We start from the raw sequence: 27,752 nt of genomic DNA on the forward strand, positions 1-27,752 counted from the left end.
CCAGACGAATCCACAGAATTGTTATCTGATGCAAAATACATGAGGGTCTTAGTTTAGCAAACTTTAGCTAGGTCCACAAAACTCCAGCACACTGGTGCAGTGGGTGAAAGAGGATGCTGCTCGAGCTCAGAAAAAGACAAGATTTTAAAGGGGAAATGCCGCAAGTAGGGAGTACATGTCTTGGCATCTTGGGATTGGGTAAAGTGGGTACCCAATCTTGGGATTGGGTAAAGAAGATTTTTGAAACCATTGGTCAATTTGGGGGACACAAAACCCAAACAAAGCTACATAAATTGCTGTCAGGAGATCTGCATGGAGATCCACGTGCCTCTGCCCACCCCCCCCCCCCAAGTTATAGGATTAAAGATTAAAGGTGTGAGCCACCAATGCCCGAGTATAAATTAATGATTTTGAATTGAAGCTAATAAAGAACCCATATTAGCTATTCTGCGGGTAAAAACAGAACAAGTTTGTAGCTAGCTGTTAAGCTGCCTCCTGGGAAGAAGCACAAAAGTCCCATAGCTTGCTGCTTTTCATTGCAGCTGGTGCTTCTGGTGACTATCACCTGGCACTGGTATTTCCAACACACCGTGAAGGTCCATCCTTGCAACTGGACTTTCTTTGGGACTCTAGTCTCAGCTGTTCCCTATGATCTTTTTATATCTTTAAAGCCATTATTGCCTGGGTGACTCTAAATTACAAAGTTTAACTGCCAGAGCAAGGTGTATTCTTATGTATAAAAGCATTGAGGCATTGAGGAGCAGCTTTAATCTTTTGAATCATGTATATATATATATAATATATGTGTGTGTGTATACATAGATATACATATATATACGTGTATGTATATATATATATATATATATATATATCTTGTTTTCAGGACAGGAGATGAATCATCTAACAGAAATGTAGTGTCATACCTACACTACGGGATGGTTCGCAAGTTGGGTAAGGGGCTGGCGATTGAAACACACACACATACCACACACACACACACACACACACAGAGAGAGAGAGAGAGAGAGAGAGAGAGAGAGAGAGGTCATCCTTGAAACAAGAATGCCAATTTTATTGTATTCCAGGGTAGCTTATATAGGGACTCTCCTTGACTAATAGCCACGCCCTAGCTCTTGGAATTTTTCAGCTGCAAGCCCACCAGAAACCACTCTCCTTCTGTCAGGAACTCATGAGGGTCTCATGTTCAGAGCAGCTGCAAGCACAGGAAAACACGCTGTTTACTCCGACAGGCAAGGGGTCACAGAAAATTCAGGGTCTGAGGGCCAGCAGTCCCCAACACAAAAATCTGTCCCAATTCAAACTATCTTGGAAATTTGTTGTTGCCTTCTAGTTTGACCCACTCCACGCGGTCACCTTTAATCAAGATGGTGGTGAAATTGTGTGACATCTATTTTTTAAAACTCTAGCAAAATGGCAATCCAAAATTTAAAATATAAATATGCCTTATAGTTTCTCTTAAATTACCCATGCATAGATTTTAAGTTACTAAATCCCAGTGTAACTAGTTAACTTTTTAACTAGTTTTATTTTACTTTAACAAATTTTTGACCATATTTAACAAAATAAACATAAAATTTTAAAATAAAGAATATTCATGTAAGCCAAGTCCAAATTTTTACTCTTCTGCTTTGTTTTCTTTTCCTTGTCACTGTGTCAGGGTCTCAGATTGGCAGAGTGGCACAGAGGAAACTTTTAAATAGGCATGCCTGGGTCTAGTGAAGGATGAGCCATATTCTAACTCAAGAGCCAGCTTCTCAGTAAAGAACAGCATAAAACAGTTTCAACATTACCTCCATCAAAAAGACATCTGAATTCCTGCTAATCTGAATTTAGTTCAGAGATAAATTCTAAGCCATTTAGAAAGTAGTGGGTGTTGACTGACTGCTGTCGGTGCAAACAGTATCCAAACCATTTTCATCTCAGTTCCATACTTGAACCCAAACTTGCAAGTACACCAGAAAACACAGACCAACGTTTTGTTTTTTTTTTAACAAAGCAAGCATACACAATTTTCTCAAGAAATTGACAAAACTCTTTAAAAAGACAAACATTTTTTTAACCAAAATTAACCTAGTATGGTCAATTTTTAAACTTATTTTATATTTTGTTGTCAAATTTAGCATTTGCAGGTATGAAAAAGCACAGTAAACATATTTCACCTCACCTGGCCTTGTACAACTTACTATATACCCTCAGCCTATTTTTCTGATTTCATAAGCATTGTTATTTTGGACAAATTTCTCTTCCTTTTTCCTCCCTTTATTATTTTCATCTCCTGCCTTCTTTCTTGCTTTCCAGTTAACATAAAATTTTTTCATCAAAAACTTTTTGTAGTTTCCTTTCATTTGAAACCCAGAGGTTTTTCTGCCCTCAGCTGCAGAATGCTGCTCCCTCCCTCCTTCAAAATGGCAACCCTCAAGATCCAGAGGCCGGGCACACATGAGGTGGGTGAAGCAAGCTGCTCCAGTCCTGGCACCTGCTCCAGCATGCGTGATCCGGCAATTGCACATGCAACTGCCCAGATCGTGGTCATTTAAGTCCACTGCTTTAAGGACCATTGTGTTGCCACTAGGCATGCTGACTTGGTACACAGCCTTAGCTAGCCTGAGCCAATAAACTTCGCACCGTACAAGTTTCAGAGAGCAGGGCAACCCAGTCGCAATCTGGGAAGGAGCAGGGAGACAATCCTGAGAGCTGTTGGGGGCTCAGGCCCACGGAATAGCACTGTACCTCCTCATACGTGTTCAGATCTGTCTAACAATGCCGGGTGCCAGAATCCACAGGTTGAATAAACTAGCGATGAGGGATGGAATCAAACATGACTGAAAATAATGCCAATGAAATGATTCCTAATGATATTCTGCCATACTCGTAGATTGGTGCATAGCCCGATAGTCATAAGAGAGGCTTCATCGAGCAAATGATGGGAGTAGAAGCAGACATCCACAGCCAAACATTAGGCAGAGCTCAGGGATCCTGCAGAAGATGGGGAGAAAGGATTATAGGAGTCAAAGAAGTAAAGGGCACCACAAGAAAACTTACAGAATCAACTAACCTGGGCTCATAGAAGCTAACAGAGACTGAACCTGTAACCAGAGAGTCTGTATGGGACTTACCTAATCCCTCTACATATATGTTACAGTTGTGTAGCCCAGCCGTCTTGTGGGACTCCTAACAGTGGGAGGGGGTAGTCTCTGACTCCTTTGTCTGCTTTTTGGACCCCTTTCTGCAAGGTGCCTACTCGTACTGCAACTGGATATGCCATATTTGGTTAATATCCATGGGAAGCCTATCTTTTTCTGAAGAAAAATGGAGGAGTGAATTGGGGTGGGGCTCAAGGGACAGGGAGAAAAGGAGAGAGGAGAATTAGAGTCAGGATGTACTATATTAGACAAGAATAAATTTAAAATGTTTTTAAAAGAAATTATTTGAGTTGCCTTCATTTTATCTTTTGGTTTTGTTTTTTAAAGATTTATTTTATTTTTAATTGCATATAGGTGTGTGTGTGTGTGTGTGTGTGTGTGTGTGTGTGTGTGTGTGTGTGTCTGTGTGGGTATGTGCACCTAAGAGTGTGTGTTCATGAAAGCCAGCAGCATCTGATGCCTCTGGAGTTGAAATACAGGCAGTTCTGAGCTGCCTAGCATAAGTGCTGAGAACTGAACTCAGGTCTTCTGCAAGAGCCCTTTCTTTAAGCTGAGTTGTAGGTGGCAACTGTTCTTTTGTTTCCCAACTGCTCAGACCCAAACCATCACACAGAAGATATCTTAATTACAAAACTGTTTGGCCAGTGACTCTAGCATATTCCTAGCTAGGTCTTACATGATAAATTAACCCATTTCTATCAATCTGGGTATCACCACAAGGTTGTAACCTACCAGTAAAGTTCCTAAGGTGCTTGCTTGTCCTTCTCTGGCAGCTACATGGTGTCTCTTTGACTGTTCCTACTCTCTTTCTCTCTGTCTCTGTCTCTCTGTCTCTTCTGATTTCCAACCTGGTTTTACTCTGCCATTGACCTAAACAGCCTTATTCATCAACCAATAAAAGTAAGACATATACAGAAGGCCATTTCACATCATCTCACCTTTTCTGTCTAATTAAAAAGGAAGGCTTTAACTTTAACATAGTAAAATTGCATATAACAAAACAGGTTCAAGCAGGAATTACAGTTACAATATTTAGTTTATTTGTATCTGGCAAAATTAAAGAAAATATGCTAGCATCTATTTTATCCTTGTGAGTCTTACATTTCATATCTAATTCATCTTTTATCATAATTAGGGAAACTTAAAACTATCTATTGTCAACTCTTAAAAGACCTCAGAAGGAATAATATTACCTAAGTAAACAGTAAGTGCATTGTAAACAACTTCTAAAACTCTAGAATTAACAAACATCTTGCTGCCTGGACAGTCACCCATAGTTCTTCTATAATGTTGGGGCACTCATCTTCAACCTACAGACCCATAGAATCTGGCAGACATTTTCATGAAGCAGGAAATTTGAAGGTTGTTTTGCATATCTTGGCAATTTGTCAGTTACTTTCTTCTGTAGTCAGCAGAATGTCTGGCAGTTTCTTCTGTGAAGCAGGAACCCTAAAGGACTGTCTGACTCTCTCAAGGCAAGTTCAGCAGTCATTTTTCTGTGGGTCCTGTGTGTTCAGTTTATACAGCATACCATCAAGCAGTCCAGGCAAGAGTAGTTTCTTGCCCAAATGGCTAGCAAACTCTATAAGGAGACTCTTCCATGCCTATCATCATTTTGAAGTAAGTGGTACTGCCAGAAGCAGACATGTCTCACTGTCAAGAAAAGTCTAACTTCTTGAAGCATTTTAAATGCCATATTCTGTAGGTCTTTGGAGTGCTGAAGATTATCTATCTAACTAAAAAATCTCTGTATATCTAGAAAACCTAACTAACATGGCTACAAGTTTGACTATTATAAATGACTATCAATTAATCTGTATTTCTTAACTGCACATTATATTTTAAGTGAGCTGAACAAACACAACACCTTAAATAAGAGCAGAAATACATATATACAGTGTAACAAATTGACCTTAATTTGTAACAATAGACCTCCTTTAAGTGAAAACAAGCATTTATAAACAATCATTTTGAGAATTTGGATGTAGTTTTCTCCAAACTGTTTTGGGCTGATTGTTGAGTAAAGTATTTTTAGAGAATCATAGAGAGCTTTCGGGTGTGTGTGGGGGGGGGAGTCCTTGTTCCATCAAACCACATTAGACTGTAAGGAATCCACAGGTTCTCATCTTCTGTGGAAACAAAAGCAGAAGCTCTTTTCTAAAGCAAAGAATTTAGCTTACCAGCCCCAGAATGAAATGTCTGTCTGCAATAAAAATTTAAAGAAAACACAATAATATGCATTGTAAGAGCCTGCGTTTCCAATGGATACCCACGCCCGACCCAGGCTGCGCGCTTCCTGAACTCGGGCCCACGAGAAGGGACGATTGTCCTGAGGGTTGAAAAAAGAGACACACACACAAAAGAGACCTGGCTCATCTACAAGAGTAAATGGCAACTTTATTAAACTCAAGTCAGATATTTATACCGGTGGGCTAGAAAAACCAAAAATGCAAGGCCTCCTCCCATCCAGAAGCAGGAGAAGAAGATTAAAGCCTTCTCGGTGTCTTGGGCAGGGTCTGCTAGGGGAGGCAGGCTGTCGACCCGCTGCTAAGACTTTGAATACAAGTGGAATCACCATAACAAAGAGAACCAGGTTCTAGCTAGGTTATCCCCTCAAGCCAGAGCTAGTGCAGAGTCTCCAGGAGCCGGAGGTCACAGGGCCCTGCAAATCGCCAGGAGAGAAGGGAAGAAACTTTGGTAGCTACAATGCATAATTCAGATTCTCTGTGTATTTTTCATATTTACATGGCTTATTGTCTTTACTCTTTTTCTATGACTGTGTGTACTGTTTTATATTATTTTTCTGTCTCTTTAAGCACTTTGTTTCATTTTTTAAACCTGTTTCTTTTTATAACCCTCTATAATCTTTTTCTTCTCACTCCCAAGCCTAAGTACATTTATCCAACACTGTGACCATTCAGAGGTCATTTTCATCTGAATCTGTCTTTATTATGTATCTGCAATCATTTTCTGACAAGCAGCACTTTGTTGGTTTTTTTTCAAATGCTAAGCAGATGTGGCTAGGACCAACTCTCTGCAGCCCTGCCTGTGTTTTCTACCCCATCAAACATGGTAGAGATATGTTTACCAACTCTGCAAGTCATGACGCCACCCTAGTTCCAGAGACACAGTGGGTCTATGCCACCATTAAGCAAATAGTATCATGCTGTTCACAACCTCATTTAAGTTCAGGACCTCCTGAAAGAGCCAGAGTTCATGCTGCTAGCATGAACTAGGAAGCTGATCTTAAAGAAGTCATATAATTTTTTGAAACTGAAATTAAGTCAGGAAGACTTCTCTTAAAGGAGCTATGCCTCTGCTTGCTGCTAACAAACAGAGTCTATCTGAAAAATTGCAGTTACCAAGAAACTGTGCTTAACTCTGTTCTTTTGTGTATAGAACTCCTTCCCAAGCTCTCTCAGTTTTTATGTGGATGCAGTTGCACTATGTTGGGTAGCAATTTATTGGAGTACAAAAGAGTTCCACACTAACCTGTAATAGAGTATAACAAACATGTATTGATTTAGGGGTAAACTCACAGAAAGAGCAGTGGTGTAGGAGGGTCTACTGTCTATGTGTTACTTTCATTGGTTAAATAAAAAGACTGCCTTGGCCTTTTGATGGGGCAGAAAATTAGGTGGGCAGAACAGACATAACAGAATGCTGGGAAGAAGGGAAATGTGGCAGATACCATGGCTCTCCTCTCCAAGAAGGACACTGGTTAGACTCATGCCAGTAAGCCACAGTCAAGTGGCGATACACATTAATGGAGATGGCTTAAACAAATATGTAAGAATTAGCCAAGAAGAGGCTAGAAATAATGGGCCAGGCAGTGTTTAAATTAATACAATTCCCATGTGGTTATTTTGGGCATAAGCTAGCTGGGCCGCCGGGACTAAAAGCAGGCCCACTCCTCGCTCATGATACAATAGATTATCAATCTGCAGTCCTCTGCATGTGTTAGGAACTGGATCCAAATCCAGCACAAATCTGCATTTATAGTACATGAAACCGTGCCCATAGTGGGCTGGTATCTTAAAGGCTATTAGCTGAAAGATCTCCCACAGCATTGGGTCATCTCTCCAGCATATCCCCACACCAGATTCAATTTCCAGTGTAGATTAAAGTTGGTGACTACATAGATGTAGGAAGATGAAAGTTGTGGGAGCAGAGAGAGGAGTCAAAGTGACTGGTACTTCCTGACCTCGGACTTGGAAGCTGGATAAGACAAGATGTTTTTGGAAGACAGATGATACATGATTCAGGGGATGGACGGAGTCGAGTACCAAGATATAAAATCAGATCTACAGTTGATGAACACACACACACACACACACACACACACACACACACACACACCAGAGAAAATGGCAAGAACTCAGGCAGGAAATGAAGGACTCACCACATAATGAAGGGATGGCATCATTGAAACCTTGCCTGTCCTGGATGTGAGAAGGAAGCCTGATTCCAGGATGCTGTTTCTGCCTTCATGGGTGATGGGTCCATGACTACTGCAACCTATGGAAAGCAGAGGTAGACCTAACAAGGGTGTAATTATCAATTAGACCATTCATGGGGCCACTGCTGCCAAACAAGAGCAGGGATTGATACCCAGGGAAGTGGAACCGTGGTGGGAAAACTAGAAAGAAATCAGTGAACAGAGCTCGACCATGGGAAGTACTGGAAGTGAGAAGAGGCAAGCAGAACAGTCGGAGGGAAGGACAAAGAAGAGGAGTTGGCCCACCAGACTCCCTGGGCTCATAGGTATGATACTGAGCTGTGGTGGGGCTGTGAGAAGGCTGAGTGAACGGTGAATCTAGGACATAGATTAAGCCCCTCCACACTAAGTATGGGGGTGTTCATTGTGTTGACTACTGGCTACTTTCTGTTATGGCCACCTAACGGAGCTTGGAGCTTCCTGTAAAGATTAAGATCTTGCCTATGATCTTTCTTTTTCTTCTCTTCCCATCAGTATTTAGCTCTATAATGAGCTTTCAAGTATAATACATTTTAGCCAATCTGTGATTTATTCATTTACCAAACATGCATTAAGCCTCACTATGTGACAGGCTGTCTGACTTTGTTGCAGATTCAGTGGAAAATATTGCTGACAGTGAACCGTGTTGCTGACCCGGTCTATGTGTGACCCTAAGCCATTGTTCCTTAAAACATTAATCTGCCACCGAAGCATTTCTAAGACTCTTCTAACTCAATCCTTCTATGACTCACCCAATATGTATACTAAACACATGCTATGCCTATAAGCATCCCATTTTCCAATCCAAGTGAAAACACATGGTGAAAGACAATTTCTGTCCCGCGCTACCGTCTCGCCAGCAAGAACCACACGGAACACTAGGATCCTTCTGCAGAATAGCTTTATGTCTCTTGGGAGCAGAGCATAAGCCAACACGGCCGTGGGGACCCAGATAAGATGGAACCCATCCCTTATAAAGGAAACAGACCCTGCCCTGGACGTGTCATTCCCGGATTGGCTGACTGCTCCCAGTCCCAGGTGAAACCTCGGGAGTAGGCAGGGACGCAGCGGTAGAGAGTTACAAAGCACGTGCGCTGAGATTAAAGGCGTGTGCCGCCACACCTTGGGGTCACAGAGGTCAATCTCTACCTTTGTTCCTAGAAGCAATGGAGAATGTGGTCCGGCCCTCCACATATCCCCCTTTTTTTACTTCTTTGCAGAAAGGCAACTCCCTAGGAAGGTAAAGATAGAGGTCGCACTTCCCAAAATGAAAACATAAAAATGGGCTTACACGGAATCTGTCCCTAGGCTCATGACACCTGGAACCTATCCGGCCTGCCCTCTGCCATTTTTCTGGGAAAGGGAATATACAGCAGAAAACCCTTAAGCAGAGCGACTTATCTCTCAGAGAGGGCCATTCTCTGTGCGATGCTCTTCAGCTCGACAACCTTCAGGGCTAGCTAAGCCAAGCACTCCACCCTGTGCAATGGACCACAGTCCTAGGGGTGCAGGAGCTGGTTGGCTTAAACCCTACTGCTTTAGATAACCACACATCAGTAGAGGCCCCCTGTTTCAGGGCAGCCAGCGCTTGTGCAATAACCACTTTGTCCCTACAATTTTAGGATTTGAGTCAGCAGACCATCCATAGGAAAAACACTAATCCATAGCATAGGACTGTTCCAAAACATTTCCACCCCCACCCATTCTTTGAAGTAGGGGAATGAGAGACACGGCCCAGGACTGAAGTCCTACGGCCAAGCTTATAAATCATCTCTAGGACAGTAGGGAGGGGGCCCAAAATCTTATTGGTTGTAAAAAATCGGGGAGACATAGCCATCCTATGGTTGACTGGTAACAACTTCAGGAAGGCTGAGAGTGTCCTCCATCGGTGCTCTGTCATCCATCCGCAAAATGGCAGGAGAAACAGCAGCCAGGTCCTCAAGCGAATCCGTGTGTTGTGGATCACTCTTCACTGTTCGGGTCAATCGCTCTGGCAGCCAGAATGGGCTTTCTTGATCCTGTGGGAAAACACAAACAGCTCCCCGGGATCTCAATAAGATGGGATCCGGGCCTTTCCATTCATTAGAAAGCACATCTTTCCACTTAACCAAATCTTTGGGCATGCTCTTACAGCTGTATCGGCTATCTGGCGGTAGGCGCCGTAAGGGTAGTTTGTCTGGGCAGCGGCATAGTGCCCTCGCCCAGTCAGGAGGTCAAATGTCCATTGCTGTTGTTCTGGAATTAAGGCCTGAGCGTTAGCTCTGGCCTGTTCCTGGGCTGCCTCGTGCCACAGCGCTTTCCATTCCAAATATTGACCCATGCTAATGAGCGATGCTTTTGCAACTGTTTCCCAGTCCGCTGGAGTCATGGCAGACAAGGCCAATCTATCCAACTGGGCTAAGGTAAAATTAGCAGTCACTCCATACTTTCTGACTGACTCTGCTAACTCTTTGATTTGATTGTACTCCACAGGTGCATGTAATCGCCCGTTTTCCCCTTCATAAACGGGGAAAGCCAAGTGTAGCTTTCTCTTGACCTTATCAGGGATAAATGAAAAGGTCTTTGGCCCAAGGCTTTCCTCATAAGGAGGCGCCGAAGGGGCAATTGAGGGAAGGTGTAGCCTATAATGAGGCGGATGGACCGTTTGGGATAACCTCATGGCCCTGCCGTTGGCTAATTCTACTTCCTCCTCTGTATCCATTTCTCCTTCCTCTTCTCCTGCAGAAGACTTTTGGCCTTGTGGGCCAATATTCTCCCCCATTTCTACTTCCTTAGAATTCCTGGAGGGTCCTTTTTCCTTAATTTTTTCTCTCACGCGCGCGTCTAACCTCCCACTGCATTCAGTTTCTGATATTCTGTCCTGAATTTCCTCCGCCCTTGCAACAACCGCTTGGCAAGATTCATCTTTTAAGCAATTTTTGATGGAAAATAAGAGAATTGCTAAGATAAGCATCAAGGCCTGTATGAAACCTTCCCAATGCGGAGACAAGTCGAGCTCAAAACCGAAAAATCCAGGAACAGACATTACCTCTCTGATATGCAGACCCTGCAGTTCTGAATCCTTCCTGAATCCAAAGTGAATCCAAGAGATCCCCGTCGGTGCGGTGGTCAGGATTCCTCGGCGTCCCGAGGGCTTCGGCACCAGATGTCCCGCGCTACCGTCTCGCCAGCAAGAACCACACGGAACACTAGGATCCTTCTGCAGAATAGCTTTATGTCTCTTGGGAGCAGAGCATAAGCCAACACGGCCGTGGGGACCCAGATAAGATGGAACCCATCCCTTATAAAGGAAACAGACCCTGCCCTGGACGTGTCATTCCCGGATTGGCTGACTGCTCCCAGTCCCAGGTGAAACCTCGGGAGTAGGCAGGGACGCAGCGGTAGAGAGTTACAAAGCACGTGCGCTGAGATTAAAGGCGTGTGCCGCCACACCTTGGGGTCACAGAGGTCAATCTCTACCTTTGTTCCTAGAAGCAATGGAGAATGTGGTCCGGCCCTCCACAAATTTCCTGGTTTAGAGATTCATATGAAAAGTCTTACAACTGTATAGACACTAAGGATTATATATTCCATCCATTGCCTTCATTCAAAAGAACTAAATTAGAGACTAGAACAGGAAATCCACTTACCCTGTTAGACTCATCATGTGCTAAGATTTGTTATCCAGACTCTACCAGTAAGACATGGTCGGAATTTGTTTAAAGTCAACAGGACATCATTCAAATTTAAAACAAAACTTTACATGGATGACTGAGGACCCACTGCAGTAGGTGTTATGCTGGAAATAGAAAGTGTCCCGTGTTGAAAGTGGCTGACATGGCAGCTTTCACTTCCTCTTCCAGCTCTCAGAACTAAATCGTGGATACGAAAGTGGCTTCCTAAGAAGTGAGAGAGTGATGAGGGGGTAGTGGGTGGATGACTGATGGGTTCTAGCAGAAACAGTAAATAGATAAAGAACATGGACTGTTAGGAAGGTCCTGGTGATTGGACACATTCACGGTGTATTGTTTTGGGAGACAGTCTCACACACCCATGGTTAGCCTCGAGCCAATGATATAGCTGAGGATGACCATGAACTTCCGGTTCTGATGCCTCCAGCTTGAGAGTGTTGGGATTGCAGGCCTATCCCACTCCTGGTTTTCCTGGGATGTGGTTTCTAATGAAACTTGTGATTGTGACACTTTTCTTTAGAACTGATAGCAAATGGGAAGAAACTTGGATGTCCTATCCCTGGTGAAATCCCCATTGCCCTTGATCTTGCCTTTTCTTTATGCCTCTTGCTACCAGCTTTAGGAATCACCAAGAGGAATGGAAACAGTCTGTGTGCTTTAAAGACTGTGAGAAGAGGTCACAAATTGAGAGCTGGGACTACACCTCTGAGATTCTATTCTTGGGGATCCTGAGCCCCATGTGGTCACTGAGGACCCTGGGTTGTGCAATATACAAAATGACACCATTGCTGTGCTGAAAATTTTTCCTCCACACCCCCAGATTCCATTTCCCCTTCTGCCCAGCTGCCTATAAAGAGAAGGGACATATGGCTTCAAACACCAGCAGGACACAAGCGGCAGTGAGGACCGGTCTCTGCTGACAAGCCCCAGCTCCATCACCTGCTCTACATCATGAAGGTCTCCACAGCTGCCCTGGCTGTCCTTCTCTGCACCATGGCTCTCTGTGACCACGTCTTCTCAGCTCCACGTGAGTCCACATTGCTACAGCGCGTGTCCCCACTCTGGTCTTTGGGCAGACCACAGCAGGTTTTTCTGTGGCTTCAGAGTCTACAAGAGAGGAGAAACTGATCTTTCTCTTTAAAATTTTTATTTTTCTCTCTTTGGGGTGGGGATGTCTAGCCTTTTGTAGGTACCTAGGACTTGGATTCACAGTGAGCAAGGGGAATGGTGTCAATCACTTACCAGCCAGCCCTAGGATGCCTAGGGAGCTCTGTCTCTGGGATGCCTTAGGCCATGCCCCAGGTGTCCTTTTTGCTAATTTCTTATATCAGAGAAAGCTGGGGAAGGGACATGGGGTAACACACAGAGAAAGAGAAAGCCCACAGTGGAGAGAGAGAGACCAGAAACAGAAACAAAGACAGATACGGAAGGCATTTCTGGTCCCAAATGCGGTCAGAGCCCTAGCCTTCCTTACCCTATCAAGAAGTAGTGTTGGCTGATTTTCCTGCTCAATGGTGACTTGAACACATTCTTACTTTCCCCCTTCAGATGATGCTGACACCCCAACCTCCTGCTGCTTCTCCTATAGCCGGCAGATTAACCGCAAATTCATTGCTGACTATTTTGAGACCAGCACACTTTGCTCTCAGCCAGGTGTCATGTAAGTTCTGTTCTCCTGCTTTCTCTGATACTGTGGGTTGTGGAAGAGGGTTAAGAAGGTTTCACAGCCTTGGGTGTGGGGGAGCAAAGGAACCTCTAAAGGGGACCAGTGAAAGAGGCTCTCTAGAGCATCACTGATGATGGGTGGGGTGGAGACTCCACAGAGGACCTCAGACTCTCCAATACATGTTCTAGTTCTTGACCCTCAACTCTCTCCACAGTTTCATAACCAAGAGAAACCGACAGATCTGCGCTGACCCCAAAGAAACCTGGGTGCAAGAATACATCGCTGACCTGGAGCTGAGTGCCTAAGAGACTTGGAGGCAGTGAGGTGTCCCAAGTCCACAAGAGTACACAGCTAAAGTACAGGTGACAGTCCAATAGTAACATCCATGGGAAGTATGTATCCACTCCACATGGAGAACCCGACTGCAGAGCTTCGGGGACACTTGCCTTTTGGATAGTCACTGTCAATTCTGTAGACATCTTGTGGAAGCATGACGTTTCTCCCTCCCAAAATATCCCAGGAGTGGCTAAATCATTCATTGAGATAACCTGATTTTTCCTCTGCAGGCAACTGGATACCTTTTCCCACACTGTGAAGTTCTGCTTTGAAAACATTCACTCAGCCAAACCTTTGTTCTAATAGTGTAATCTACATAAGTTAGTCCCCCACAGTTACCCTTATTGACAAGATTCATTGCAAAGAATGGAGCCCTAGGCAAGAGGAATTGAGTACAGGGACACTATATCTGCTCTTATTGATAAACAAATCGGTCTGGGTGGCCCTGCATTCTCTAACGGCAGACTCAGGAAGGTGTAATCTACTGGCCTTTTGCTCTAACCTAACAAGCTACTAATATTCTGTATTTACCCTTTGTCTTGGTTTCAATTAACACAATACCATAGCCAAGGACATTAACTGTTTATGTCTTTACCACTAGAGATACAGGAGAAAGGTTTGAGTCCATATACCAGCCTCAGAAAGAAATCAGTTCTCACCCGGGTATTGGCAGGCACCCTGCTGGAGCCAGAAGTCTCCGGAGAGATTCCCTTTAACTCAGCCAGCTAGATGCTGTTGAGAATCAAACACCTTGCCTTCCTCCCAAGCCCCTGAGTAGTTGCTATGGTTACCAAAGCCTTATTCCCAGTCACCAGGGAAAGAAGCAGAAATGTTCAGAAAGCACAGCAGCAGTGCTGAGCTTTTCTACAAGTATTAACCATAAACTTCCAGTTACACTTCAGAAATGTAGTTAGTGCACGAGAACATCTTCTTAGAATTCTGTCGTGATTTAAAGTCCCATTCTTAATCAATCCTCCCGATATCTGCCAGGGAGTTTCATAATCATGCCTCTCCCTCTGAGATGTAAGAGGAGGCTTCCTGTATCTGTTTTTGTGAGTCTGTCAAAGGCGTGTTTGATACTATTGTTACTGCCTATCAAATTGTTAATTTGTCTGGATGATATAAAAAACGAAAGACTTGTGGGGACCGATCCTTTTCCTTCCTCGCCCAAGGAATAAAGAAACTTGCAGAAGAAACGTATTTGACTCTATTTGTTCTACCCCTCAGATCCCTTTGCCCAGCAAGTTTTCACTTGCCGTAGACATCATTCTGGACCCGGAGGGAGAGCTGAGGCTGGGACTCAGTAGCCCCTGTTAGTGAGCAAATCAAAAACCTGCATGAGCCCTGTGTGAAGCAGGGATCTAAGCCTCAAGACAGTCCAGCCACCTCCACAGCTCCATCTCCTGTAAACCGTTTGCTGCCAAGTAGCTACAGACAGGGACTCTCAACTTGAATTCTAATTTAATTTAATATTATTTAATTTTGTAATTTATTTTATTGTCACACTTGTGTTTGTGACTCTTAGTTCTGAAAGATCTCAGGGAACTTTCCAACACCCATTCCCCCTCCCCCTTGCTCACACTGTGCTTGGTGACAGTGGGAGTGGCTGTCACCAGCCTGTTCTAGGTAGATGCAGTGACAAGGTCACATACTGACAAAGAAACAATGGATGCTTTGTTTACACAGAGAAATAATAAATATGCTCTTATGAAAGTGACTGGAATTGAGATTTATTTTATTTTTTTCTTTTTCTGGAAAATCAGAATTACGGATGAAGAGGAATAACAGCAAATAATAAAGAGATGTGAAATAAGATCCAGGGGTGGGGGAAAGGAAGGGGTGGGAAGGTGAAAATGGGTGGACTTCCATGGGACACTCCCCTTCATACTGGAAGTATGGCTCTAGACCACTGAAATGGTGGCTATTTTGTGAAGAAACTCATAATGAACCTGCTTAGAAATGGTCAACATTTAAATAAATATCTCAAGTAGCATATTAGTTATGCATCCCAGGATTCAAGCTTTCTTAAGAACAATTTTGAGGATTGCTGTAAACTCAGTGTTTTTTACACATTGTCCATCTGGCCTTTTGTTTTTGTTTTGAGTCAAGTCTCATTCTGTAACCCTGTCTAGCCTGAAGCTCAGAGATCTGAGTGCCTTCGCCTCCTAATTGCTGAGATGAAAGACACAACCATGCCACACATCCCTTCCCCTCCCAAAGCTTATGTATTAAAGGATTGGTCCCCAGTACAGCAGTGTTCAGAGGTGATGGGTGATGAGGGCTCTGACCTCGTGAATTGTATTGAAGTCATGCTTTAATGGGTTTGGAGATTTGGGTGGGATTTCTGGGGTAGCAGCAAGACCTATTTTTTTGCCTGCCTCTGCCATGATGGGGCCTCACCTGCTGTTGACCTGCTGCAACCGCCCAGTCAAGCAGCTACCCCAGATCATGCACAGATAGAGGTCCAATAGAGAAGCATTCCTGGGGCAGGCAGGGTGGATAAAGGTATCTGCCACCAAGTCTCATGGCATGGTTTAGCCCCAGGACCTATGTGGTAGAATGAGAACCAACTTCTTCAAATAGTCCTCTGATCTCACATGCACACAAAACAAACAAATGGAAAGTATTTTTTAAAAAGGAGAGGCTACCAATACTGAAGCCTCCTTGTCCCCAAGTTGGCAGGGTTGTAAGTGACATTGTTGCTCTCCTGATGTTTCACCAGCAAAGGGGGCAGGTACTTAAGTCTCTTACTTTACCTGCAAACTATGGAACTGTCAATCAACCAGCCATTTCTGTTCTACTCAGGGAGGCTGACCTGAGAGCTTTGGGTACTTTAAATATCTCCTGGCTGTCCAGTGAGACACTAGTCCAGCTGCCCAAACTGTAGGAGACTCAGTTTACCTGCAGAAACTGCCAGAGCTGTCACGCTCACTGTGGAATCTCCTGCACAAGTTCTAAGTGACATTATGTGGATGTCTCTGTTTCACTCACCATCATTCCAGATAACCTGAGATAGCCCCCAAAGCTATCAGTTTGCCTCTAGCAGCCCAGCAGCTTCAGATGACACTGTCTGTAGCTGTGCCTCTGTGCATCTTAAGATGTCTTTAGTAGGAAGGGGAGAAGCATGTGTTCGTGACAGCTGGAGTGGACAGGACCAGAACAACTATGGACTGGGGGGATTTAGTAAAAGGTTTGTGGTTAGCACACAGGAGACTATCCGTCTGCATGGCTGGTCAAACAAACAGCCCTCCTCGTTCATTTTTTAAGGTCAGTCCAAGAGACACCAAGATGTCCTGCAGTTAAGACCCAGTAAAGTCTCATTCAAGAGGTCTTATTGGTGGCTTGTGGTCAATTACCACTGATAGAGTGGACTGAGGAGGTAACACAAAGCACAGACAAGGGTATGGCTACCAGCTCTAGGCTCCTCCAGCAGCCAGAAGGGAGTCAAAGAGCTTCAGGGCATGTCTAGAAGCAGTACCTTTAAACTGTGTCTTCAAGCAGCAGCAGAGGTGCAGAGAAGGTGAGAGACCACAGAGAACGGAGAGAGACCTCAGAAAACCAAGAGACTGCAGAAGCCAAGAGCTGTGGTGGCAGAATGGCTGCGAAGCAGCAGCCACCAAAGCTGACTGACAACACTGTAAACATCAGTTCTAAGCTGGTGTTGGGCCAGGCACTCAAGGCAGAGCCTTTCTGACACTGAGGGACTCCCATGGCTTCTGTTGCTTCCATCTGAATAGAACCAAAGGGCCCAAGGCAGACTGCTAAGGCAATGGTGGCTCTCCAAAGGTGGTGCCTGGACAGCTGAGAGGGCATCACCTGGGAACCAGAAACACAAGTTGCAAGGCTTTATCAACCTTTAGGCAGTGGGCCCATCGAGCCATGATTTCAAGAGCCTCTGGGCCATGGCTGGTGCACACTAAAACCACTTACTGGCCTTTTCCTATTCAGACATTCCAGACTTCAGCCAGGGCCATATTTCTATGTGGTAGAGTGCTCTGGCTTTCTCAGAGTGTTTGGCAGCTGCTTTGAGGAGGAAGCCCTTCCAATCTAAGTTGAACAGGCTGAGCTAATGAACCCTGTCAGGTACAAAGTGAGCTGTGGCCCCAGGCAACCCAGATGCAACTTCTGGTTTGAAATCTCTCCCTTAGATGGATTTCTAGGAGAACAGGCAGACCCTGACAGACTTACAGGAATCCTTTTTTGGTTGGTGCTCAAGGAAGAGTGTGCTATTGTTGAGAAAAACAGAACAAAATTTCAGGTTCTTTTAAATTTGACTTGCTATCCAAATACTTGTGATGGGTTTTGCTGTTTGCTGAGGTTAATCATGGTACATATGCCTACATAATTTCATATCAGTTTAAACTTAAACAAAGAAAAGGAAGGGCGTCTTCCCAAAGGAAGTACAGTCCTCCGTTCTGGGGGAAGGATATAGAATAGACTGAGGGGTGGGCTATTGTTGATTTTCTTTGTTGGCATATGAAGGGCATTTGCATTTTGTATGTGATCTATTTATTTCTTCTGTTTTGCACTGTAGAGTAAAAAAGTTCAATCATTGTGGGCCCTTTATCTTGGAGGTGTTGAGTTGTGTACTTCCTATTGCCTCAGAAAGGGCTATTATCTAAACCTGAGACTAAAGGGACATTGCTACTCTTTATGGTGTGGTAACCACTAGAAAATGGTGTTACCCACTTTGGAACACACAGAGGGGGCAGAGGTGGTCTGTCCCCAGCACTATCCACTTTCACTGGCAGATGGTGGAGGATGGGGACGTTAGGAACTTAAAGCAAAGAATCACTGGTAAAGATTGCTCACATTGAGGAACACAGGGGAGTCCTTTAGTAGTAAACACACAGTGGGATCTGCCTGCAGCTTCTAGTACCCTTCTTTTGTGGGAACAACATCTACAAAAAAGGATTCTATAAGAGTCATCAGATCCCCAGATCCTGGGTGGATGGGTCTTGCTTAAAATGAGTTATAATCTGTACCTTGGCTTTTTCTAATGTGTTATCTTAATAGAAGCTTTTCTCACGTCATCACACTGGTCCTAAAGGCTACCTTACAAACACCAGAATTTTTCTTAGCCATCTATGTTGTAGATGATTGAAATTACATCTAATGTTAAACTGATGAAAATGTCTGGAGATTAAACATGTGTATGGCCCCTCCCCCAGGGTAGGGTTTTTCTAGGTAGGAAATAAATTCTTAGGTTCAGACTTCCTTGGTCAAAGGTTAAGAACATGAAATCCCATATCTGATAGGGCTTAATGCCATTTGGTTAGAGTATTTTGTGTGGGAGACGGGTTTGGGGGAGGCTCCTGAGGAATCTCTCTGGAAGGAACAGTCATCTAAAAGGCTGCCTGTATTCTCGTTGCTTGCTAATTCAGCCCTTCGCTGGTACTGCTGTAACCAGGTTGGGGTGAAATCATATGGGTTGTATGGGCATCTTTGCTTATTCACATCTGTGTGGTTAGAACAGCTATGGAATATGAGAGAAGTTTCTGTTATGTTAGGGGAAACTATGGTTGCAGGACTCTAGTGAGAAGGAGCCCTCAAAGTGTGACCATGGGATGACACCAACATTTCACCTCCTTGTCCTGTGGAAACCACTTCCCTGTAAACAGCCCAAGTCGAGCAAGCACCTGACCGATGTGTGCAGACATTCTGAGCCCCGTGGTTACCCAAGACCCCTCTTGCATGTAGAAGTCAACAGGACACGGCTGTGCTAAAAGACTTCCTCTGTCACCTCCTCCCAGCTCCCAGCTCCCCCAGCCCAGGGTTTACCTACTAAGAGACTAGGATGCAAGTTGGCGCCAAGAAGGACAATGGCAAGTGAGTGCCCAGACCTCTTCTCATCCTGCCTGTACTCTGAGGTCCTTGCTCACTCGCCTCAACGGTGATTCATGTCTCTAGCTTGGGTAAGACCACATCGCCAAAATACTATAGACAAAAGTAACCATGTTGTGAAACAACTTCCTAAGGGCTTTTTCAAAATGCCATAGACTCTAGGTTCTGGGCGGTTTCCTTTCCAAAAGACTTTAGCTTCCTATTTCCTCTATCTCAGAAGAAGGGTTGAGTCTTGTCCTGTTGGGGACAGTTGCTTCCCAGCTGCCATCTGAGTAATAAGATTCCTCAGTTCGTGTCACGTATGATCTGCAGGGTGAATCTCTTCTTAAACTCGAGTTCCTCAGAAGAACTAGAGCAAGAAACTGACTATCCATCCACTCAGCAGCACTTCCCACAGTGGGAGGTAGGGACCAGCTGCAAAGCAGAAAAGGAAATGAAAGGGGCCAGATGATAAAAGAGCAACCTCCAGTTGCCTTCCAGTTCTCCCCTGTCCTCACCCTTGAGCAGCATTTTTCTATCTACTTTCTTCTGATTTTATCCTTGGTTAAAAAAAAATACACCATAAAAAAATGGAAGTGATTCATTTGTTTCGATGAACACTGCCTTGGGTTCAACCCTTAGAGTTGGCCCAGACCCTCAAGCATCTGTGGCTTTTTCTGTGACCGCACATCACCCACCAGCTGGCTCCTGACAAGTTGGTAGGCGGCTGTTAGGAAAGTCCTAGGCAAGGCTAGGCAGAAACAGGTCCATCTGTGGAAGAGGCGGGAAATGTGAAGTCACTGGGAATGAGGGTAGGAGAGTCTGAAAGGCCCCTAGGGTGGCTGAGGGTGAGCTTAGGGGATCCTGACCTTTGAGGGTGCAGAGAAAGGCCAGGAGGGGTCTGCTGGTCTGGCCTGAGAGCAGCAGGGAGTCAGGGAGGAGCTGTCTCAGGCAGAGGAAGAAGACGCTGGCTTGAGACAACCACCACCACTACCCAGGTCACTTTGGGAAGGTCTAGGGATGATAGAATGGGAAACAGTCCTGAGACATTGGAATGACTGTGAGCTTAACCTCCCAAGCCAGAGGAGGTGCAGAGAAAGGCGAAAGCAAAAATTCCCTTGCTTATTCCTTAGTCTTCACAGCTTCTTAGTCAAAACTGATGGGTCTATAATGCCAACTCTACCTGGCACTGATGCCAACCAAGGACACACAGAACTGAACGCCTGAGTCCTGGAAACGGGAAAAGTACCAGCTACATCTGTAGACGGGTTAGGGAACAGAACCCCAAGGATGACCTGATTGCCAAGAAACTGCACTCTGGATACTTAGCAAAGATTAATTTGTTTAGCCAAATTAACTAAAAATTTATCAGTGCATATTAACTCTACAAAATTATGCACTTGACTGGGACATTTTCATCCGTGTCTGACATATTTTGATCATATACACACTCCCGTTACCTTCTCTTCCCTGCCTCCTCCCTGATAGGGCCCCATCTGCTTTCTTTTGGCCTTTCCCCTCCCATTATGTTCTGCATATAAGAGAAGACATGAGACCCTTGTTTCCAACGGTTCCTTTCAATTATTGTGATGATCACCAGTTCCACTTTCCTGCAAATGGTGTGACTTTGTTCTTTATGGAGAATAATATTATGTATGTAAATATATATACATATATATACACCACATTTTCTTTCTTCTTTCTTCCTTTTTTTTGGGGGGGGTTCTGAGACAAGGTTTCTCTGTGTAGCCCTGACTGTCTCGGAACTCACTCTGTAGACTAGACTGGCCTCAAGGTCGGAAATCAGCCTGCCTCTGTCTCCTGAGTGCTGGGATTAAAGGTGTGGGTCACTACACCTGGCTAACATTTCCTTTATTCATTAGCTGTTGATATACACAGACTGATTACAAAACTCGGCTTTTTGTGAATAGTGTCGTGATAGACCTGGCTTTGAGGTGCCTAAACTGTATGCTGACCTAGAAACCTTTGAGCCTGTACCAAAGGCAGTACAGCTGAATTGTGCGGTGACTTCCTTCATTTTTGAAGAATCCCTGTATTGGTTTCCATCATGGCTTTACTCTATAGTTCTGCCAGCACTATAAAAGGGACTTGGCCTCCACCTCCTCACCCACCTTTGTGGTTTCAGCCGTCCTGACTGGGCCGAGATGGTCTCAGTGTCATCTTGTTTTGCAGTTCGCTGACAGCTAAAGATTGAACACCTTTTTTTATCTTATTTATTGACACTGGTATTTGTTTTAAGAAGCATCTCTCCAGTTTATCTATTCACTTATTGGCTGAGTTATTTGGGAATTTTTTGGGTTAAATAATCTTACTTCTTTATTTATTCTGGATACTAATCCTTGTTATCTAAAGAGCCCAGCAGAGATGCTTTATCCCCTTCTGTTATTGCTACTACTAATTTTGTTGTGATTGCCTTGAGACAGATGTTCTGTGAGATCCGAAGAACAATCTGCAACAGCTGTGGCATAAGTTCACTCTGAACGAGTTTATTAAATATGTAACAAGCAAAGTGAAAGAACGCACGGCAAGGAAGCAGATAGAAACAGCGGAGAGCAAGATACTCGCCGCCTCCAGCCAGCTGTCTCTACAGCTGGAACAGTTCAATGGAGAAAGCGCACAAAAGGGAGCGTCATCAGCATCGCTGAACAGAAACACCTGGGGAACCCTTCCAAGCGGTCTTACTGCAGTTCCCCATCCGGAGAACTGGGTCCAGGATGAGCCTCTGCCTTCCCTTTCCCTCACTAGGCACTTTTACATTATGAGTTAAACAACAGCCACATTGGTTAGAAATAGTTTCCTTTGTAGCTGCTCTCAGTGGCACAATGGTTTTAATCCGGGACGGCTTTGCTGTCCTCTTCCCCTGTTTGGGCAGGAGGTGGGGGCCAACCAAGCCTCAGACAAAGGGTTGTAGAGGACACTTGACATAGCACTCTTAGCTGTCACAGAGGAGGGGGCAACCCTGCTTCCAGTGCGGCTTCTCAAGGAATTTACGCAGTGTACAACCATTTGCCAGTATAAGGTACATTATAAAGGGTTTCCTGTAGTCTATCAGTGGTTCTCAACCTTCCTAATACCGTGACCCTTTCATATAGTTCTTCATATGTTGCCGTGACTCTAACTATGAAATTATTTTCATTGCTACCTCAAAACTATAATTTTGCTACTGTAATGAATAGCAATGAAAATTATCTGTGCTTTCTGATGGTCTTAATGTGAAAGGGACATTCGACCCACCCCGCAAAGGGTTGAGACCCACAGGTTGAGAAACACTGCTCTTGCTGAAACTCAAACTTACTATAGAGTTTAGATCAGCGTTGAGCTCCCAGTCTTCCTGCCACTCCTCCCTAGGCACAGCACAGATCTGCATCGGCATGCCCAGGTTAGTCCAAGACCTTTGCAAAGCATGTCTGTATGTTCTAGCTGCTTGCTGGAGAGATTCCTGTAACTGACTATGCCCTCCCCTAGTCCTGCCAATAACAAAGTGGTTGGCACCTATGCTGTGTGTAGTTGAATAATTGTTTGTCTTTTTTTCTGTAAGATCTTATTCCACAGCCACGAACTAACACGTTTATAACTCGTCGGTTACCATTTCCGACCCCAGAGGTGTGAGCTAATGACTTTTTTTTTTAATGACCCACTCCTAAGACTGATGATTCTGTCACCTTTGTTCTGCAAATTCAGCATCACTGGTAGGAAAAATGGGGAGGGGATGAATGGGAAAATCTGAAGGAGGAGTAGGTGACAGGAAATGGCCACAGTGCCTCTAGTTTCAGATTCATGAAGCAGATAAAACATTATTTTATGAAACGACTATCTTATAAAATACTGTACATTAAGTCTATGATGTTTCTGTACCAGATAAGGTCAATCTTTTAAAATTGTTAATCTCACGTGTATGGGTGCTTTGCCTGCATGTGTGTGCATGGCTGGATAGTCCACTGTGTTGGCACAAGCTTGGTGCCTGTGGAGGCCAGAAGAACCAAACCCAGGTCCTCAAAATCCAAGAGCCAGTGCTCTTACCCACTGAGTGATCTCTCCAGCCCTGACAAATTCAACCTTGATCTTATAAACTTGAGGTTTTTTTTCTTTTAGACTCACATTTCTGAGAATCCTGCAGCTTTGCTTGGTTCTTTGCTACATGCCTGTGATCCCAGCACTTGAGAGGCTGAGACAGGAGGATCTCACATTTAAGACCAGCTTGGACCGTGTAGCAAAATCTTCTCTCAAAAAGTTTCATTCCATTTTTAAATTCTAACAATTCCGTGAAAGACTAAGCACAGAACTGATAGAAAGCGAAATGCTGTCTGAGAAGTTGAAATAATTTATCCAGGATCCGTGACCATGTAGTTCATTAACAACATAACTAGCATGTTATATTTAGGTTGCTTGATTGCGATGCTCATTTAAAATATTGAATTTTAAACAGAATTTATTAAGCTTGGATCTAGGATTTTCCCCCAGTTCCCTAAGTGATTTACATATAGACCAAAGACCAAAAACTACCGGCTTAATCACTCAAGTGTTATGATCACGGTATGAGTGGGACACTTGCAGGTCCCATGGAGGGTTACGACCATGGGCAGGAAACAAATATGCCAAACAGACAGAGCTTGAGAGTGGAGTTTATTGATAGAAGGGTAAAGAGGGGGGGAGGGAGGGAGGAAGAGGGGAGACAGAAAGCTACCTCCTCAGAGAAAATGGCGGAAAAAAAGAGGAGTGGGAGTGGGTGGGGCTTGTCTCTTAAAGGAACAGGGTACTGTCTGCCATGAACACAAGTGTGAAGCAGGGCACAGGGCATGACACACTGTGCCAGGTTCCCAAGGGGCAGGGCCAAGGTGAGCCTGGATACTAACACTCAGGATTTAACTATTCTTTAAAAATAAAAATGCAAACAAGGTACTTCTGAAAATGAGTATGTTATACAATATTATTTTCCTAAAATCCATGTTCCACAAAAAATCAATGGTTTGCATTAAAGAAAAGACAATCGGCCAATCTATGTGTTAATTGGCTTTCCATTACCATGACTAAATACACAAGATAATCAACTTTAAAAGAAAGAAAGATTTATTTTGAACTAATTGAGAGATTTCAGTTGCTGGTCATTCAGTCCTATAGCTCTGGACCTGTGGCAGAATGGTATATCATGATGGGAACACATATCAAAAATTACTGACTACTCATATTTTTTACCTCAGGAAGCAAAGACAGACTAGGACTGCAATTCCTTAGGGTACTTCTCCAATGACCTGTCTTCCTTTACTAGGCACTTAAAGGCTCCACCACCTCCCCATAGCATAACAGGCTGGTGACTAAGTCTTTACTCCATGGGCATTTGGGGGAAACTCAGGCAACCTATAGCAATACACAAAGATACTGCTTTTGTTGAAGTCAAATTTTCTATTAAACCAGTTGCCTAGATCAGGGCTCACCAACACTGGTCCTCAGAAGAAATCCAGCATATTGTATATTTGTAAACGTAGTATTTTATTGAAACAGGGTCATGCCCATTCGTTCAGTGTTGTGTTTACTTCTTCACTAGCAAGATAGAAATGAACAGCTGTGACAGAAACTACGTGGATGCAAAGCTAGAAATATGTACAGAAACTGTCTGAGGACAAATGGCCTATATTGTGCTTTTAAGTACAAGAAAATCAGACAGAGCCAAGATCCTTTTTATAAGATGCATAAAGGGCAAAGTCAAGAATATTTCATGAAGTATCCATATGCAACAAGAATACTAAACTGACATCCTATAATAATCAGGGGGAAAGGGAAATGGAAGTAAATGATCCTACTAACATGTGAGTTCACATTGGTTGGGTCCCTTTCACTGGTAAAACCTTTTAGTGAGTAAATAGAAAAGGCTACTCAGGAGGCTGGAAGACTGTTGAGTGACTGCCCAGGGAGATGAAGAATTACCATTGGTTTCATCCAAAACAGGTTCTCACGCAGAAAGAACAAAGAGCACCTCTCCATGCTATACAAGTGACTTTCCTCATTGCTGTTACTAAATATCTGACAAGAAGCCAGATGAGGGAGGAAGGGTGTGTCTTGGCTGATGGTTTGAGGAGACACAGTCCATCACAGCACGGGGGAGGCATGGTGACAGGAGTTGGAGGTGAGTGACCTCATGGCAGCTGCAGTCTGGAAGCAGAGACTGATACCAGCCCTCAGCCAAGCTTCTCCTTTCGGTGCAGCTCAGGGACCCAAACACATGCAGGGTGGGTCTTTCTGCCTCCATCAACCTAATGTAGATAATTCCTCACAGAGATGCCCAGAGCCTTGTCTCTTCAGTGATTCTGGATCCTGTCAAGTTGACAATCAGTGTTAGCCATTGTATAAATTCCTCTGGATACATAAAATGAGTTTCTTGGGGGTTTCTTACAGATAGTGGAAAACGCGAAATGGCAGTATTTTCCTGAAGTCACCAACTACCCTACCTACTGAGCTCTTAGTTTAAATGGCTGTGACTTTGCAGCAGGGTTGGTGCAAGCCTAGGTTCAGAGCTGAGCTAGCATAGGTGACAACAGGCTGAGACAAATCAGACTCTAGCGATTATGTGTCCCAGTGCGCTCTCTCCCTGCCCTTACCGGGTACTTTGCTGATCTCAGCAAACACTGGCTGTGGGAGGCTTGTTTTGCTTCAGTCTGGCATGTAGCTCAGTGGCATGGAAGCTTGTTGAAGATGGAGCTTACCCTGGCTAATATTTGGGGGTCCATCTCACTACCAGGAAGCTCACATGACCGATTATGGCCATCCCATGAACTGGAAACCTAAGTGAAAAGTGTCACTTCTGAACCAACACAGTTAAGTCAGTGCGCCTTTCAAGTCCTTTTCCTCACAGAGTCTGCAGGAGAAGACAGAGCATCCTGAAGGCCTGAGTCACCACTGGGAGGAGAGCTGCTATGAGCTGGGGATCACACAAAGAGTAGTCCTTGGTCCCACTGTAGCAGCACCGCCTAAGTGTTCACAAGGCAGAAACTTGAGCCATGTCCCCAACCTGTAGACTCAGGGTCTCCTGGGGGAATTCTGGGACTCTTTTGAAACAAACCCTAAAGGGGATTCTAATGCAGCTGAATTTTGAAAATCAATTACCTAAACCACATAGATCATGCGTGAACAGGAAACTTGTATATATAACAAAAACCTGCTGGGTTCTGCTACCTGGGGTAGCCTTACTCCCCTGACCTTTGTAGAGTAGACTACAGGGTGCTTAATTTTCTCCTATCATTGGCTCCGCCTGAGCATCTCTGGCATATTCATCACTTTCTGGTCCCAAGCAGTCAAAACTTTCCTTCCAATTAACATTTTCATTCTCAAAATTTATTTAACTTTACTACTAGTAATATTATGGTTATCATTGTCATCATCACTTTGTGTGATCCACATGTATGAGCATGCGCATGCCACGTTGCATGTGTGGAGGTGAGAGGACAACTTTGTGGAAGGATTCCAGGGATCAGGTTCAGGTTGCCCTCTGATTCGAAGGCTGATTTCCTCTAGAAACGCCTCCCAGTTGCACTGGAGTAATAATGTTTCATGTAGGTAATACTTAGCTCTGTAAAGTTGACACCGTAGACCTAACCGTCACAATGAACAATTGTGGTCTTTGTGAAGGTGCAGCTGGTGTACAACAGTCAGGGAGCAGCCAGATCAGCCTGCCCTGCCCATGACACCGTTCCACCAGTCAGGGGTGCGAATAGAAATCACTAACCAGGAGAAACTAGAGGATAGCCACGTCTCAGGGAGGCTCCCAAACCTGCTGGAGACGTACACTGTGTATGGAGATGTGTCTCTCATTGACCATGCAGCAGAATTAACAAAGCCCACAGGTCTTAGGCACCAAAGCTCCGAAAAGACTGCCCTGACTTGCCTCCGACTCAGTCCATATTGTAAACCTGTTGTGGTTCTCGGTGTTGGTTCCCTTTAATATCTCTGAGGCAAAAGCCCTAAAGTTTCCTGGTCCAGGTACAAACGAAGTTTGTGACTTTGGGATTGCGCCAGCATTGGATTTGGGGAAAGGTCCTGACTGACTTGAATGTGAGCCCGACTTTGGAGTTAGCTCTCTGCAGTTAAGCCAACCCTTTCGGCAGGTGTCTGCATCAGGAAACAGGTGCTTGAATAAGAGGGTGGCCGAAGACAGTGCAGAAAGACCCAGCAAAACGCAAATTCCAAACAAAACCTAATCTCTATATTTTCTAAATATACGTGAGGCTTCTTCTCCTTGAAGAGTTTTCATTCTGCATTGTCACTTGCCACCTGAGCCTCACCACAGAGATGACTATGGAAAACGTTCTCCTGGAAAACAAAGTGGACTGCAGGGGATATAGCCATGCCTCGGGGGCACCCAGCAGCAGGGAGTCTTCCCTTCTGCAGGTGGGTTTGCTAGGTTGGCACTAATATTAGCAAGCACTGGACACAGAACCCCTGCACCTCACAAGTTCTCAACAAACGTCGGCTGTTGTTCATCCACGAAAACATGCTTGTGTACACACACAGAATACACCACTTCGGCATTCATTCCAGTGGAGCATTTCTCTAGACCAGTGGTCCTCAATGTTCCTAATGGTGCAACCCCTAACACAGCCCCT

At 44.4% G+C, this 27,752-nt stretch overlaps 1 protein-coding gene and 2 long non-coding RNA genes across 3 annotated transcripts; 1 reads left to right on the forward strand and 2 right to left on the reverse strand.

Annotated features, from left to right (window-relative positions):
- Positions 1-1,526: 1,526 nt before the first annotated feature.
- Positions 1,527-22,613, reverse strand: LOC146893227 (uncharacterized). Its single transcript, XR_015003725.2, has 3 exons — positions 22,454-22,613; positions 7,567-7,682; positions 1,527-2,997 (listed from the first exon to the last, which is right to left on the reverse strand). It is a non-coding gene; the product is annotated as an uncharacterized LOC146893227 (long non-coding RNA).
- Positions 8,526-11,139, reverse strand: LOC148120829 (uncharacterized). The gene is made up of 2 exons (XR_015738788.1): positions 10,670-11,139; positions 8,526-9,659 (listed from the first exon to the last, which is right to left on the reverse strand). It is a non-coding gene; the product is annotated as an uncharacterized LOC148120829 (long non-coding RNA).
- On the forward strand, positions 12,164-14,510 carry LOC146893228 (C-C motif chemokine 3). The gene is made up of 3 exons (XM_085695562.2): positions 12,164-12,339; positions 12,861-12,972; positions 13,193-14,510. The coding sequence occupies exons 1-3, from the start codon at positions 12,264-12,266 to the stop codon at positions 13,281-13,283; spliced, it is 279 nt and encodes a 92-aa protein (XP_085551688.2). The 5' UTR covers positions 12,164-12,263; the 3' UTR covers positions 13,284-14,510.
- Positions 22,614-27,752: the final 5,139 nt, after the last annotated feature.

The sequence above is a fragment of the Myodes glareolus genome, chromosome 9 (genome assembly GCF_982192425.1).
Source record: "Myodes glareolus chromosome 9, mMyoGla1.1, whole genome shotgun sequence".
Classification (NCBI taxonomy): domain Eukaryota; kingdom Metazoa; phylum Chordata; class Mammalia; order Rodentia; family Cricetidae; genus Myodes; species Myodes glareolus.